At 39.2% G+C, this 15,435-nt stretch overlaps 1 protein-coding gene across 1 annotated transcript in view; it reads right to left on the bottom strand.

Moving 5' to 3' along the window:
* Positions 1-7,728, bottom strand: part of cntn3b (contactin 3b) — a 54,467-nt gene extending 46,739 nt beyond the window's left edge. Inside the window, exons 1-2 of the mRNA XM_018699003.2 lie at positions 7,297-7,728; positions 912-1,047 (exon numbers count right to left, since the gene is read on the bottom strand). Coding sequence (XP_018554519.1) covers positions 912-966 — 55 coding nt within the window. The 5' untranslated portion in view covers positions 967-1,047; positions 7,297-7,728. The remainder of the gene's footprint in view (positions 1-911; positions 1,048-7,296) is intronic.
* Positions 7,729-15,435: the final 7,707 nt, after the last annotated feature.

Below are 15,435 nucleotides of genomic sequence, written 5' to 3'. Positions count from 1 at the left end.
AATATGAATTAGAATAAAATGTCATGCAGGCCAACATCTAAGGTGTCAGTTTATTTTGTGAATTCCAAGAATATTGAGCCAGACAACATGTCACTTCAGATGCCATAATAATTGTTATCAGCTGTGGTGATTTTCGAAGGTTTCCAAGCATACAATCACAACTCTGAATAAGAGCGAGCACCTACAGGCAGCAACCAAGGCCCTGTTAAAAAACACTTGTCCGCTAGGAAGGTGAGACTGCTTGGATCTTGCTCCCATGAGTACTGGGCGTGAATTACCCATGAGCCAATTTGAATAACATTCATTGGGATTTACAATGTCATTTGAACAAGGGCTGACATTCTGGTAGAGTGTCTGTGCCTCTCTTGCTCGAATCCCAGGTGGCCACACAAGGGCGGAATGAGGCACGGTGGCAAGTAGATTGTGCTAAAATGCGAAGCTGGATTCATTGCATGGATCCTGATAATGATCTGGACAGGCCATAAACAGGAATAGGATTGGACTCCCAGTTGTCCCTGACAGTGTACTGTAAATGTGCTGCAGGACACTGCTCTAGGGAACGGTGAAGGACATCACGCTGGAACGCTGTAGATGTAATGACTGCAACTTAATCAGTGTAACCTTTTTGGTTGTGACGATTTTTCCGAGGTTATTTACCACTGTTCTGATTCTGTCTCTTCCTCACTAATGGATGAAACTCTATATTGTATGTAAAAACTGCTTGCTGAGAATAAGATGCTATTTCTAACATCTTACCTTAGAGACATGCATTTAGTCTGAGATCATAGAATAACACATTCTTCTGTTTTTTATGTGCATTAGAAAACACAAATTTATCAGAACAGATGTTGTCATGACATAAACCATGAATGCAGTGAAACTCAAATATAATATGTGTTAAAATATCTTACCTGCAAGGCATCCAGTGATTGATAGCAGAACAATTTGTTTCCATGGTAACATCATCTTTAGTTGCCGAGGGCTAATAAGACTCTCATCCAATTGCTTGTGAATGGAATGCTCTCCCTTGAATACAAGAATTTTAATCTGAGGAGAAAGTAATTATGGCTGTGATTAAAATGTGACATTTTGATCCAAATACGACAAGCATTCAACAGAAAAAACATGATTACAGCACTGCTAAGTTACATAATTGGTTCTTATTATTCTGGAGTTACTGCATGGGAAGAGAGAGTGAATCTTGAGGAAGTAAGAAGTGATGGAAAAAAAACAGCGGCAGCGACAAAAACCTAAGGATGCTAACCCCGCAGTACAATTTTCAGGTGGCCCAGAAGACGAAACAGCTGCTAAATGGGTATGTTTTCTTTTACTGTGCGTGTTTCTCATCCCGCCTAACAAGCTCATTTCTCCATATCTAAAGAGGAGTGAGGAAGGAAATGATTGACCTCAAAAGATACTTCTCTCTCCCTATTTGACTATTAATAGGAGCTGGCAGACTGTGTACTAGCACTCCACAAAATGCCACTTCATACTTTAACAAAGGGTTTGGTGGCTGACTGAATGTAAGCAAACTGACTGTTTTCATTTTTATATACATGTATCATATTCCCTTAGATCAACAGGAAATACAACAAGGCTATGCACTATAACAATAAAAAATGGTCTATTTCACTGTCAGCTGTTACTCTTGACTAACAATGATATACACATGCCATTTCTACTAAGGTAGTTATCCCTTTAAAGGAGCACTGCAACAATTTCAAACATCAAGATCAATTTACTTGCCATGGGAAGTATTACCTGTGAAAACAGCTGCATGTCTACTGTGGCTCAGGAGAAGCTGTGTCAAACCTGACACAATGACTCTGACTATGTCATTACAGGCATTACTGTCATCAAGAGAATACTGTGTAAAGGCAGTGATGCATTCCTGAGCAAGGCTACACTGCAGTACTGTGATTACCAGTGGTGTAGGCACTTTACTAATTGCATTACAGTTACTTTTCTCAGTAATGGTGTTACTTTGACATTTTGGGGAGGGCTTGTTTAACCAGGAGTTGGATTGGCAGTTGATGTTATTTTTGAGATTGATCCAGGGCACATTAGCTCAGTGCAGGGGCATGAGGTGGGAAGTAGTTAGCCTCTGCAAACAGAGGACAGGAATATACTTAAGGTACATAGCTCATTTGGCTACGTTTTGAGTGTTCTTACTTGGTTTTGTTCAGAGTTGGAGGTGCATTAATCACACAGCTTGTGAGTGGGGATAAGTAAACTGTTGGTCAGTAAAGGTCAGTAAATATTATGGCAGTCACCTTCTATTCAAAATTAAAACTACAATTAAACATAAGAAGAAAAAAAAACATTTTCTAATTCAAAACTGACAATATAGACCCAAAAGACCATGTCTTGTACTCCTGCAATTGTAAAATGCACTTTCACTCTGACCCTCTTGCTTTTTTAGTAAACTAGGCTAAATAATAATGACTAACCCATCTGAGAAGTAGCATTTTAGATTAGACACCATTAACAGAAAAAATGTGGATACTGGTGAGGATGTTAGCTTACTAAAATGCAGCTTCCTGATGCAATCTTAATGTGAAATTAATAAAAATGTGTGCTAATAGGCTATAGTAGTCAGGTTCAAATTAATTCAATGACCAGTGTCTCATTTTCTTTTTTTTACCTGTTAAATACATTGAGGGGATGTGGAGAAGTTGTGCAGTTATTCAATGGCACAGAGCTGTTGACAGAGCTGAGGTCATGTTACAAGTGTCTAATTGCTTTTTTGTTGAGCAATTGTTAATGTAATTACTTTTTCCTCTAAAAATAATATGTATTGAGTAATTCATTACAAATTTCAAACAACTTTCCAAAAGATGTATACTATATAAAGCCTGTGTTACAGGTGTGGAGTCAAAAAGCATTATGGGATTTGTATTGGATCTGGTGGTTTTGGAGTTTGACCCATACAAGGAACTAAAAGTCAGGAAATCTCAGCCTCTGCAGCATTGATTTTGGCCATTCTTTTTTAATCTGTCTCTTGTGAGTCCTCCAACTTTATTGAAACATGATATTAAATTGTCAAAGTAGGCTATCCCTTTAATATCTAATATTAGGCCACTGTTGGAAATACTGCAAAGGGATGAAAAGGAATACTTTATGGTAGATTTTTTGTCAGGTATTTAACTCATTGGATTAGAGAAGGGGAGACTTTTTTTTTTATCACAATATCAGTTGTCATAATAAAAAGTCCTATTTTGATCTACATCATTTACCCCCTTTTACTTATTATTATCACGAGGAGTGATTTGCTCCATCAGATACCCTATCAAACTGGTGATCAATGACCTAATTGGCCATTAAAATTTTTCTAATGTGGAAGAGGAACTGAGAGCTTTAAAACTGTAATTGTAGTATCAGTAGCACAGGAGGGGCTTTGCTCAAGCTCTGACCTACATCACGGTAAGTAGAAACTGATACGCCTCTCAGGATTAAGAATTCAAGCTAGCCCCTCATCCTTACAACACAACCCTGTTGTGCGGATTAACCCAGGGCTATCTTTGGAATTCTTGAAACAGACCTAAATACTAACCACTCACTTGTTTCACCAACTTGTAACTGTAGGATTGTGGTGGTGGTTTGACATGAAAAGCGCGGCAGCATAATCTTAAGGAGGAGTGTGAAGCACAGCAGAATCTACGGGGAAGAAATCATCCCATTTGCCTGATCATAACTAAATGGCCAATGTTGGCTTATAGCTCTACTGTCCTGGTGCCAGTAATTGTTCCTCATCTGGTGTAATTGCAGGCACAGTGAGATTCAGAGTGGATTTCCTTGTGTCTTTCAAAATTTAGGGGGCGTTTTTCCACTCTAAAAACCCATCACATTGGATTACACGGTGTGAGATTCTACTGGAGCAAAAAAAAAAAAGTGTGCTGCATTTTTCACTTTGAGTGTGGTATTAACTGCCATCTGCTTTCTGGAGGATCCGCCTTCGTCATCCCAACCCATCAGTCCAAAAAGCTTCAGGATCGTGAGAGGAAAATCTCTTCAAAAAGACTTTCTTGGCAAGTTGGGTGTTACTCAGTTCATAGCACAGTGTCTCTGCTGATATAATGGATGTTTGTCCCTGAGCACAGCTTCATTCTGCAGCTTGTAAAACCTGTACTGACATTTTATTTTTTTTGCATTTTCTTAGGGTATTTAATTCTGAATTAATGGCTCTCTGAAAGGCACAGTATATGGCAGTATTTCCAGCCATTGTGTAAGAAGGGTGTGTCACCCTGCCTTGAAGAATCTCACTTTTAGTGGACAGCTTTTCAGTGGCACTCTGTGGAGAACTAGTGTCTTGCTGCGCTCCAATAGCCATTTCAGAGCCTTTTATACAGATCTAACTTATCCTCATATGGAATACAGTAAGCACTTTAAAAACAGAAATGCTAAAATAAAGGAAAAGGGAAAAAAAGGTGTCACTTTTGACCTTCAAAAAGCTGCCAGTGTCAAAACATTCAGAGCTGAATATCGGCTGAAGCTTCAGCAAATCCAAAAGAAAAAGAGCAAAACAAACTCTGGACGCAGAGAAAACTGAAAGCAACCCCCTCCTGGGTCTTGTGGCTGATCAAGGTGAGGCAGCATTTTCTTTCTTGGACTTTCTCAACTGAAATGATGAGCAAAAGATTGCTCTGCCAAATGTAATGAGGCTTCACGCTCACACTCTCACCTCCACAGAAGCTAAACCTAATGGAAGTCATTGGCTAAACACATTCCCGAGTAAATGAGATGACTTCTTGGTTAGTGGGGCCGTTGTTTGGCACATAATTGATAGGAGAGGTGGTTAAAGGCATCCATTTCCCCCCTGAGGGCAGCATAATTGCAAAAGAATCTAATAAGGGAGGGAGGAAAGGAGAGTTTCTATCATACCGGTGTGCGCCTTCAAGGTCTGTATTCAGATCACATGCGGCACATAAGCAACACAGACCTAGGCGATCCACATATACCTGATCAGTAGCACAATGGGTATGAATTCACTACAGTCTGTGATGCATTTATTTCCATTCAGTTACTGTCTTTATGACTATGTACTGCCATCTCCATTAAATCATTCAGCAAGAGAACCTGGGAGACAAGGATCCACCACCAGGGACGGACTCAATCTGAATGCACAGCTGCTCTGTGCTTTTGCCAGTGAATGGAGAATTCACAATCAACTGTGCACTGATACCTCCTAATTTACTCTGACTGACTGAAGACCTACACAAGTCTATTCCACATGAGCTGTGGAGGATAAAAAATAAATAAGTAAATAAATAAACAAGTGAGGTGATTAACAAATAAACGCAGTACTTAATATCTGTATGTCACATCTTAGGCTGCAGCGAAATAGTTGTGAAATGAAAAGGAGAAGAAGCCAAAGGAGTGATTGTTCAGCACTGATTGCACCATAACACTGCATTATCTAAGGTGAGTAGGCATGCTTCACATGGCGAATTATGCATTAAGGTTTCAAGTTTAAAAAAAATAGGCATTTCATGTAATTGATCCCCTTCAAACTCAGTCTCAACAGCTGTTAAATTAACATTCATGAAAGAATTGGCTGAATGCATATTCCCTCTTGAGATGTTTCTTTCAGTTCATTTCAAGCAGCCTCGCAGGCTAAAAAACATAGAGTAGCCACTTCACATGTGTGAGTGATGTGTCACATTGCATGTATGAATAAGACCCTATGATTAAGGACTGTAGCTTAGGTCAGGTTTGAATGCTGGAAGACAAAATATGACAATAAATATAGGAAGGAGCACAATGTGACTAAATATGTCTAATTGTGAAATGTCACTTGTGAAAACAACCGACACTTCACACTTTGTATGAACATTTTTAAAACAAAAGGCATAAAAGCTGTAATTTTATATTCACTTCTAACATATCAAATATCTGTTTACCACAGCATAACTAAACATCTGCGCAGGACACACTGCAGACATCATCCAGCTGTGTATTTTCATGCGAAAAATCACTGAATCCCTGGAAGACAGCCGGACGCCCCCAGTGACTCTCTCCGATGTTAAACACGGCTGCATCCCTCAGCTGCTGCCTAACGCAGGGGCAGGAGAGTAAGTGCACTTAAAAGAGAGGGGAGCGGCGATCCATTTCTCAACCCCATCATCAGCCAGGCACATCCCCAGACCCTCATCCTAGATACAGCCGCAAACACATGACTGGAGGTCAAGGATGAGGAGCAGGAGACACTCAGACAGGCTCTTTACGTATTTTTTTTCCTTCATTCAATCCATTTCTCAGCCCTTTCCGGAAAAGAAACTGGCTGTACAATGTAATTGCCACTCTGGTTCAATCAAAAGGGGATTTCAAAGCAAATGGTGCTACAGTACAAACTCATCCCCTGCACTGCCATGCTGGATATTGCCGCGTTATAGAATAATTCACTGCATGGCTTCAAAGAAATGTTTCACCTCTCATTTGACTACTGCTTGTTATTCTCCAAATATGTGCAAAGGATCTATAAATAAACATGAATAGAAGGGAGAACGATTACAATCCCCGCTGAATACTAGGATACTTTGAAGATGGAGCAGGCTGAGTATTTTCTCTCTCTGTTGGGTCTGTCCTTTTGCAGTCTGAATGAAAAAAAGAGCAGACCACTGGTGGCAAAATATTTGGTTTTTCCAGAAAAAATGAGAGTAGGGCTGAGCTGTTAAGATCATTTCTTTAATAACACTCCCCAGTACCCTGCAACTATCATAACCCTGTGAGATTTTTTAAATGCAACACATATATCTGAATATTTTTATTAAAGGACATTCAGACACAATTAAATGGCCATTTAGAAAATCCACATGAGCTCAGACTCTTTTTTACCCTCTGCAGAGATTGAAATAATTGGCTTAAACAAGTTAGAGAGAGAGAGCTTTCCTCCAGGCAGGCAGTCCTGATGCTGTTGCTCTGTGTGGCTGAGCAGAGCAGCACCATATGGACTTTGTCCTAGATGAGGGAAATGAGCCCCAACTGTAGAAATCCCAGTAGGACCATCCAAACCATTTGAGGCTCGCCTAGAAACGCAATCATCAGCACCATGCATGTGTGGCCACTATCAGCATGCACACTCTGTCTTAGTGCCCCCTTTAAGAAAATGAGATAAAAACATCTCGCTACATGGGTGAAGCTTTTTAGGTTATTTTATTTTCCTTTGTTTCACAGTAAGTTAAATTTGCCACAGTCAAAGGCAACAAACTTGGCAGAACATAGTTTTTTATATATTTAAATGAAAAGGCAAGAAAATAACGTGCAAGCGTGCGTGATGATTTCTGATCGGATACTTACTTGCTCTAAGATGGATTTTTTTTCTCTTCATTAAACTGTTATGATTGTAATTCCACTCTTCGTTAGATGCGTTCTCTCTGGATCTAGTGAGCGGATAACATCTCTCACAGCAACTCTTGTCTTTTTCAGAAGCCAAAGAAGAGGTTGCTCTCTGCTCCAGCAGTGTTTGCGCTCTGTACTTAAATTCTGCTCCGTCTAAAGTGCGTCTCCCGGTCTTTGAGGATGGGACTAACAGTAGCTTCTACCACCTCGGTAAATTCCAACAATCACTGAGTGAATAATGCTGGCTGAGGATGATAACAGCGCTACGCCGGGACGTTCCTCGACCTCCTCAGATTACACTCCACAAGATGCTGCCAAGAAGCGGAGAGGAGAGGACAGCGGTGCCTCTGAGCGGAGGACTCACATTGTGCGCATCCCCGGGCTCTGCTCTCTTTGTGCGCAGGAAGAAGCGCCCACTGGTGACGCGTGAAAAACACCCATCGCAGCAGAGTAATGCGCCACCAGCCTATGGGCACCTGCCATTCCTCTGCTCAAGTGAGCGCACATTTGATCTCGACGTGCTCATCGTTAGGATGTGCAGGGATTAATAAGATATTTCAAGAGATATTTAGGGGGAAATAAGCGCTATTTCGTTTTAAAAAAAGAGAGAAAGAGAGAGAGAGGGCGATAAGCACTCCACTGACCATTAGGAAAATGAACTAAATGTGAACATTCATCACCATAACCAAACTGCCTCATATTCGATCTTGGTTAAATATTTTACAGCGTGTTTATGGTGAACTAGTGCAGGGATTTTGCAGTTAGATTTAGTAAATTATGGCTTCGGCTGACCAACCGCTACTGATCAAAGAAAGCAGGGGAGAGGGTGGGTTAAAAAAAAAAGTAATGTGTAATGATGAAATTGACTCAAAAGAGGCTTTTATTAGGCTTACACGTCGAATCAAACATACCATATATTTCACTCAGAGCCTCTATAGGATGTGAGAGGATTTCATCCTGAAACACTATTCTAGTCAGAAGTACAGTACAAACTAGATGTGCGGTAGAGGACCGCACAGACAGGTGCTTTAGTGCCTTTTGGTCTATAAATATGGTGTCTCCTAATTTAAATTTCATTGTTTTCATGATGCAACCATCCGAAATCGTACAGTGTGTTGGTGAGTTGTTTTCTCTTCTTTTCACAGCTCTTTTTAAAGTATTAGCTCTGCAAGGGCATTCAATCACATGCTTACTCTAAAGGCGAATTAAATTGAATTCTTGTCACTGTACACACACCCGGAAAAGAATACTTGTACTTGTTGGCCAAGCACATGGACACAAATGTTCCAGGAATTTCAAGAATATGATCTTAAAACTGTATATAAGTTATCTTTGTTTTATATTAGCAGTGGATTCAGTTGCTATGTAAAGCATTTTGAATCAGTCATGTGTCCTAACACCTCCAACACCCTAACAATTTATGCACTTTCAGTGACCTTCTTTAATTTATCTACTTGTACTATGCCTTCATTAACAGATGTAGTGCTTTGTACTTTGAGTTCTCCTACTGTACTGAAGCTTTAGTGTTGTCCCACACTTAAGTTGCGTTGGATAAAGGCATCTGCCAAATGAGTAAATGTAATGTAATTTTAATTTTAAAATAACTAAGTAAAACAATACTAAAGACACAAGAAACACATGCATGTACAGAGCCTGTGGACATTGAAGAAACAAAATATTGTGGAACAAGATCTATTCGTGCGACGATTCGTAATGCGTGGAATGAGATCACTAATCATGCATGCTTGATAAGTTGAGGGAACGAGATCAATGACTTGTGGCCACAGTAAAATTGTTATCAGTCAGCTGTTCATTGTCTTACTGTCAGTGGTATCATCAGCAGCTGCTTGTAAACATGGACAATTTTGACTTGATTTTATTTTATTTTGACCTTGGTATGAATTACAATGACATACTAAAGTCACTTGCCATTAGGCATGGAGTGATTATTAGCAAGAGATCTCAGTCACAGAATAGGATCTCGTTCACATGCATTATAAACGTGTGGCTGCACAATATTTTTTTTCCCTTTAGATGTCACTAGAAGGGCTCTGTATGCATGAGGAAAAAATCAGTTAGTTAAATATTAGTATGCACTGTAGATTGCTTGCTTGGGCTATTACAAGGTTGCTGATAAATGTAGCAGCATTATCCTTACTTTTTGAAACCTATTCATACCAACCTTTAGGTTTCCAAGGTTTCTTATGTTACTTTTGTGTTGCAACAGACAAGGCCAGCACTTCATTCTGCAAATAAGACATGATTCCAGTGAAGTCAGCGTTCGCAAGCCTCATCCCCGTTGTATCCGGCAGAAGCATGTGGCAGTTTTCAGCCAAAAACTCAATGCACAGCAGACAAAGTCAGCCACTAGCTGGTGAACATAGCCTTAGCACCTGAAGAACCAGATATTTTAATCACAATTTGGTAGAGACCAAAACAGAGCTAGAAGGAGTGTGAACATTGAACTTACATTCATTAGGTGTCCAGAGATACAACTCCAAATATAAGATCATGTTGCTCTGTCACTGCTGGATGTGTAAATGGGCAACTCTAACACTGTGAGATGATAACATATCAATACTGTGTTGCAGCTTGTTCTGCTTCCTCCAAGTGGCCAAAAATAATTACTGCTGCTTTAAATTTATCTAGAAATGAAGAATCATCAAAGAGGTTTCTTCTTTTATCAATGATAATACATTGTACATATTGCTGTCTGATATGTGTTATATCTTACATCCTTTCACAGGAGAAGAGGTACACACAATTACATTGCCTGGCTTCATTTTACCTAAATGCAAATAAATTCTGTGATTATGCCATGTTACAGAATCAATTTAGGCTATCCCAAGTAGCCTGAATAATAGCAAACATGCAAGGCTCGTTATCATCAAATCTCAATAAAAACAGGGCTGCCTCTTTAGCTCTTTTAGCCATTTTATCCACTAGGATCTACTGGATGGCACTACAATTCATAATTTTCATGTTGTCAGCCAGTCTGAAAAGGATCTGTGTTACTTTATGGTTATCTAATTTTCAAAATCTTCATAAGCGGTGCCAACAATTCTCTTTCAAGTTAAAGGAAGCCTTGAAAGACGCGCTGTCGTCAAAAAAAAGAGAGAGAGAGAGAGAGAGAGAGAGAGAGAGAGAGGAAAATAGGCAAAGAGGAGAGCGTGGCAGACATTCAGCCTCATGTTTCACCAATTGTCACTCACCACACTAAATAAATCTCCCTATCACTGCATAGATAATTGCTGTTAGTTTTATCTAGCACAATCCATTTGATTGACTTAAATACTAAAATGATGGAGATATGAATATTTAATATTTCTGGGCACAGGAGAACTCCATACAGAGAAGGTGAAATGCCATTAATTAAGGTCATTTGGCATCTTATTGGTTGAGGAGAGGTGTGTAGGAGTGGGGGTTTGTGTTTGGAAAAATGACAATTGAAGGTCAGCAGAGATATGAGGCAAGTGCATACATTACTACTGCAGAGAATCTTCCTTCATTCACGGGTGACTAAGGTGATGAAATAAGTCATGTAACTATTGGTAACTGTTTTGCATCTGCAGGCAAGCATCAGCTTCAATCAGCATGTCCTGCTAAAGCATCCCTAATTAAGACACTGCAGGTCAATCAGAGTTCTTTTATAGGTCAACCTGAACTCTGATCCTCCTGTGGGGAAGACCTAAAGAAAATGAATGCTCTGTTACAATTAAATATTGACATTGCAATGTAGATTTTGAAGCAGTATTAAGCATGTAAAGTGGCTAGACCAATTTTAACAGTTAGACCGATATCACAATTTCTCTATATGATTTGCATATTGCCACATTTTACCGAGTATGAATATATTGCATCTCTGCATTGAAATTTCACCTTTTGATGATGACAGAAAAGAGTGCGACTTATTATAAATATTATATTATTAACCTTTTGAGCCTTGGGGCTCTTTTTGCTTGCTTGTCACTCCATTATATACAGGCGTATGGTATTTTCACATGCCATGTATTACTATTTTCAGAGTACTATGGCTTGGGCTAATCAAAAATGTCATCAGTTGGTGTGACGGCACACAAGGCCTAGGAAAAGTGAATACTTCGGAAGTGTCCAGTCCGTTCAATCCACCATGAATCTGACCTCTGTTCAGCAGTCACTGTCCTCAGTGCCAGCTGTCCTGTCAGCACTGCAGCTTGTGCTGAGAGGACAAATTGTGTTCACAAGACTGGCTAATGTCACAAATTTACTGGACAAATATATTTTTCAATTAGGCTCTAGAAGAAGAAGAAAGAAGAAAAGTGCATTGCTTTTGTTTATTAATTCACTGATTTTATTTTGGGTGGCAAGAAGGTTCTGGGTTCAAGCGCCAGTGGAATTTGCACATTCTTCCTGTTCCTGTGTGGGTTCTCTCTGGGTACTCCGGCTTCCTCCCAAAAATCTGAAGACAAGCAGGTTAATAGGTGACACTAAATTGCCTGTAGGTGTGACATGAATATGAATGGTTGTTTGTTTATATGTGTTGACCCTACACTGGACTGGCGATCTGTCCAGGGTGTACCCGCTTTTCGCCCAGCGTCAGCTGGGATAGGCTCCAGCCACCCTGCGACCCCTAAAGGATATGTGGTATAGATAATGGATGGATGAATGATTGTAGCCTTTGTGGCAAGCAGGGAAACTTATAGTGTATTCAGAAGGCTGATATATACTTGTGGCCTTGATCAATTATTATACAGTATAGCACAGATACTGTTAATAGGTTCACAAGATACAGCACAACCAGCAAGAGATTTGTTTGATTTGACTATCTGTAAAGATTGTGCTCAATGTGCCAGAGGAAAAAAAAAAGGCTCAGAGTATAAAAAACATGGAGGGTCGTGGAGTCAGTGTGGGTTGATACATTTGATTAAATGGAGGCGTATCTGCTTTGTGTGTCAAGCGGGTGAGAGATGTCAAAAATGCTTTGGAGAATGGGCCTTTAGTGTTCTATGATAATAAGAATCATGTTGATATAGCATTGTATGACTCAGTACAGTGACATGTGTTGAGAAATTATTTTCTATTTGGGATGAGCACGTTTCCAGTTTTTGCCACTGAGGTTCCTATCATACTTTGGGACACGTAAAAAAGGAATGTATTGCTGAATGGAGGGTCTGTCCCAGCACTCACACTTTTGCCACTTACATGCGCATTTGTGTTCCTCAAAGTAGTGAGTAAACATGTTGCATGTCTGAAAAGTGGGAAGGCACAGTACCTCACATGTGTTGCACACTCCTCCTGATAATGTTTAAAAAATAAAAATAAAATATGAAGAAGTTGAAGTTTATGACATGCCTGGATTGAGCATGCATATTATTACTCATGACCACAATTATGGCAAAAGCTCCACAGATGGTTTTCACCTAATATTGAGATTGATCATTCTTGATAAGACAGATGAAAGCAAAATTGCATATGTGAGGATTTTAACACAGATATTACATATTATAATCTTTTGTCAGTGATTATGAAAAATACTATAATTTCCTAAAGTCTTTGTCAAACAAGAATCATTCCAAATAATATCATGTAATGTCCTTTTTAAAATGTACAATAGACCTATGTGCTTCTAGATAACTTCATTGAATGGCTTAATTAATGTATTACTCCTCCTGGCTCCTAAATGTGCTTTTGCTCTTCACTGAAATACATAAAACCAACACAGCATTGAAGCTTGAGTGAGACATATATTTGCATTCAGTTGAGTGATGGGGTGTCCTCATTAACCTAGTGTGCTACATAAACCCCTTGGGTGCTGTTGGTAATAACTGGGCATACATCACATAAGTCACACTTGATTGCTGGCAAATACATTTTATGGGTATGGTAGGCAACATCAGACACATGCTTTTTAGCCTGATGATGAATCACATTATATCATATACAACTGCAACATTTCTATATGTGTTTCTAACTGCAGTTAGGTTGATAGAGGCTGCTGCACAAAGTGGGGAATTCTTTAAGAAACCATATGTTGGCATAAACATATGCAAATCAGTTAAGAAAGAAAAAAAAACTCTTAAAAAAAAAGGTCAAAAGACAAGTGTTGAGCTTGCTACCACAGTTCCGAATGTTGTGCTGTTCTGTAGCTGACTGGCTTTTCTGATGCCCCCTGAGCATGGAGTATACACGGAAAGAAATTTTTCTATGTCTAATTATTAAAGGCTTATGCTACTTTGCACTTCCTCACTCTTTTCCTTCTTAGAATTGAACTTGTTCTACTGAAAGGACACTGTATGTGGAGAGAAGTTAGAGAAAAAGAAAACAAGTGGAAAGTGATCAGAAAGATGAAATGCACCTGAAGGTGTATAGTGCTTCCCAGAGAGATATACAGCTTTGACTGAGAGACTGGTGGGTTTTTTTCAGCTCCAGGCTTGGCAGCACACAGTACTGTTCTCATTGTTGTTACTGCCAGTTCTCTAAATTTGGAGGTATAACAACATCCACTGGCGAGAATAACACTTTATGTTCTATTGGTGCACTTTGGGTCTGCGCTGCAAAGACAAACCAAGAGTTGTGGGTAACACCTCAGTGTGAACTTGTCAAAGGTGAAACAAGTGGGAAAAGTAGAAAAAAATGACAAAGAAAAAGAAGCATTGAAACATTGTTAGATGGTGTATTGTGTTTCCCATGCAATGCAAAGGACACCAGAAGATTTAATGTATACAATTACAAAATAACTTCAAGCGTAATGTAAGACCTACTCAGTTAAAGGCTTGTAATTTAACTGGCTTTAGCTGATATTAGTTTTGTCATATATCGTCAATATATTTTTAAATAGTTTTTAACACTATGATCATTAATAAGTAATGATAAATTATGAGTGTGTATGTAATGTTTCAGATAAATCAAATGGTCCCAAAATGGCTTAAATATCTACATTAGATTCACTTGAATTGAGGACAAAGTGTTAAATAGAGTCACAACGAGAATGAGAATTGACTTACACTGGCAAATCAATAGAGGAGGTGCAGAACAGCTTTCATATTAGTGTCAGCTGCTGTGAAATGATGTGTTTTGAAGTGTCTGTGGGCACTATAAATGTTAAAATCAAGTATAGCATGAAAATGGGCTCTGCTTTCAGAGTTGATCTCTGGTGACATGATGACATCTTCAAAGTTTGGGTTTTAACATCAAAATCCATGTATTTGACACAACAACCAAACATCAAAAGAGACTGAATTATAGACACAAAACAAACAAACAATAAGCAAAACTGGAGTGTCAAGGAAGGTGATAACAGACAGAGACATCATCTAAGACTTAAAAAGGTTTGTTTACTCACTGTGACCATGATACACATGGAACTACATAAATGACCAAAAAAAGCAACTAATCTTCAAATTAGGCTCAACTGAGGAGAACTCAACCAATCGAACTCAAGAACTGCCAAAGAACTCCCATTAAACAGGCCTTTCAATCTACTGTAGTAGTCAGTTTAGGCAGAACTATTTAGAATATGGTCATTTGGAATAAAGAAACTCAATATCTAAGCAACTGCAGATTACTGAACAACAACTGAACTTAACAAAACGCATCTGTGCTATGATTTAACCAGAAAATAATGACTCACTCAAAGGTGTAGTTGCACGTATAGTATACACAGGTATAGAGTGTATACTCATCTCTGGGCAGGGGGGATTTAATACATCCACCTAAAAATAGCTACAGGCACTTGTCATTGCACATCTTGCAGAGTAAGACTACAGTGAATCAGTTTACGTTCTTTCCTGTAATCTGTGGTGTTTACTGCATAGTGAAACATTTGTTCTCTGAATTTAGTTTTTAAGGCAAAGTCTCCTCCTGAGGCAACATGAGTATCCAACATAACCGTACCAAGTCTGGGGAGAAGCACTGTGTCAAGGACAAACTCAGGAAACTAGTGTCCCTTCCTTTGTCGTTCCATAACTCAAAACACTACAGATATGAAATGAACGCATCAGGGCATTTTTAAACTTTGTCAGCAAGTAAAAACGCTCTACTGACAATTACACCATCAGTTGTTACGAGCGAGAGGGAGATGCGCTCATAGAAAAAGACGAGGCATTGGGTATAATATCA

This window comes from Lates calcarifer, linkage group LG12 (assembly GCF_001640805.2).
Source record: "Lates calcarifer isolate ASB-BC8 linkage group LG12, TLL_Latcal_v3, whole genome shotgun sequence".
In the NCBI taxonomy this organism is placed as follows: Eukaryota; Metazoa; Chordata; class Actinopteri; family Centropomidae; genus Lates; species Lates calcarifer.
This window is presented reverse-complemented; position numbering and strand designations above follow the sequence as displayed.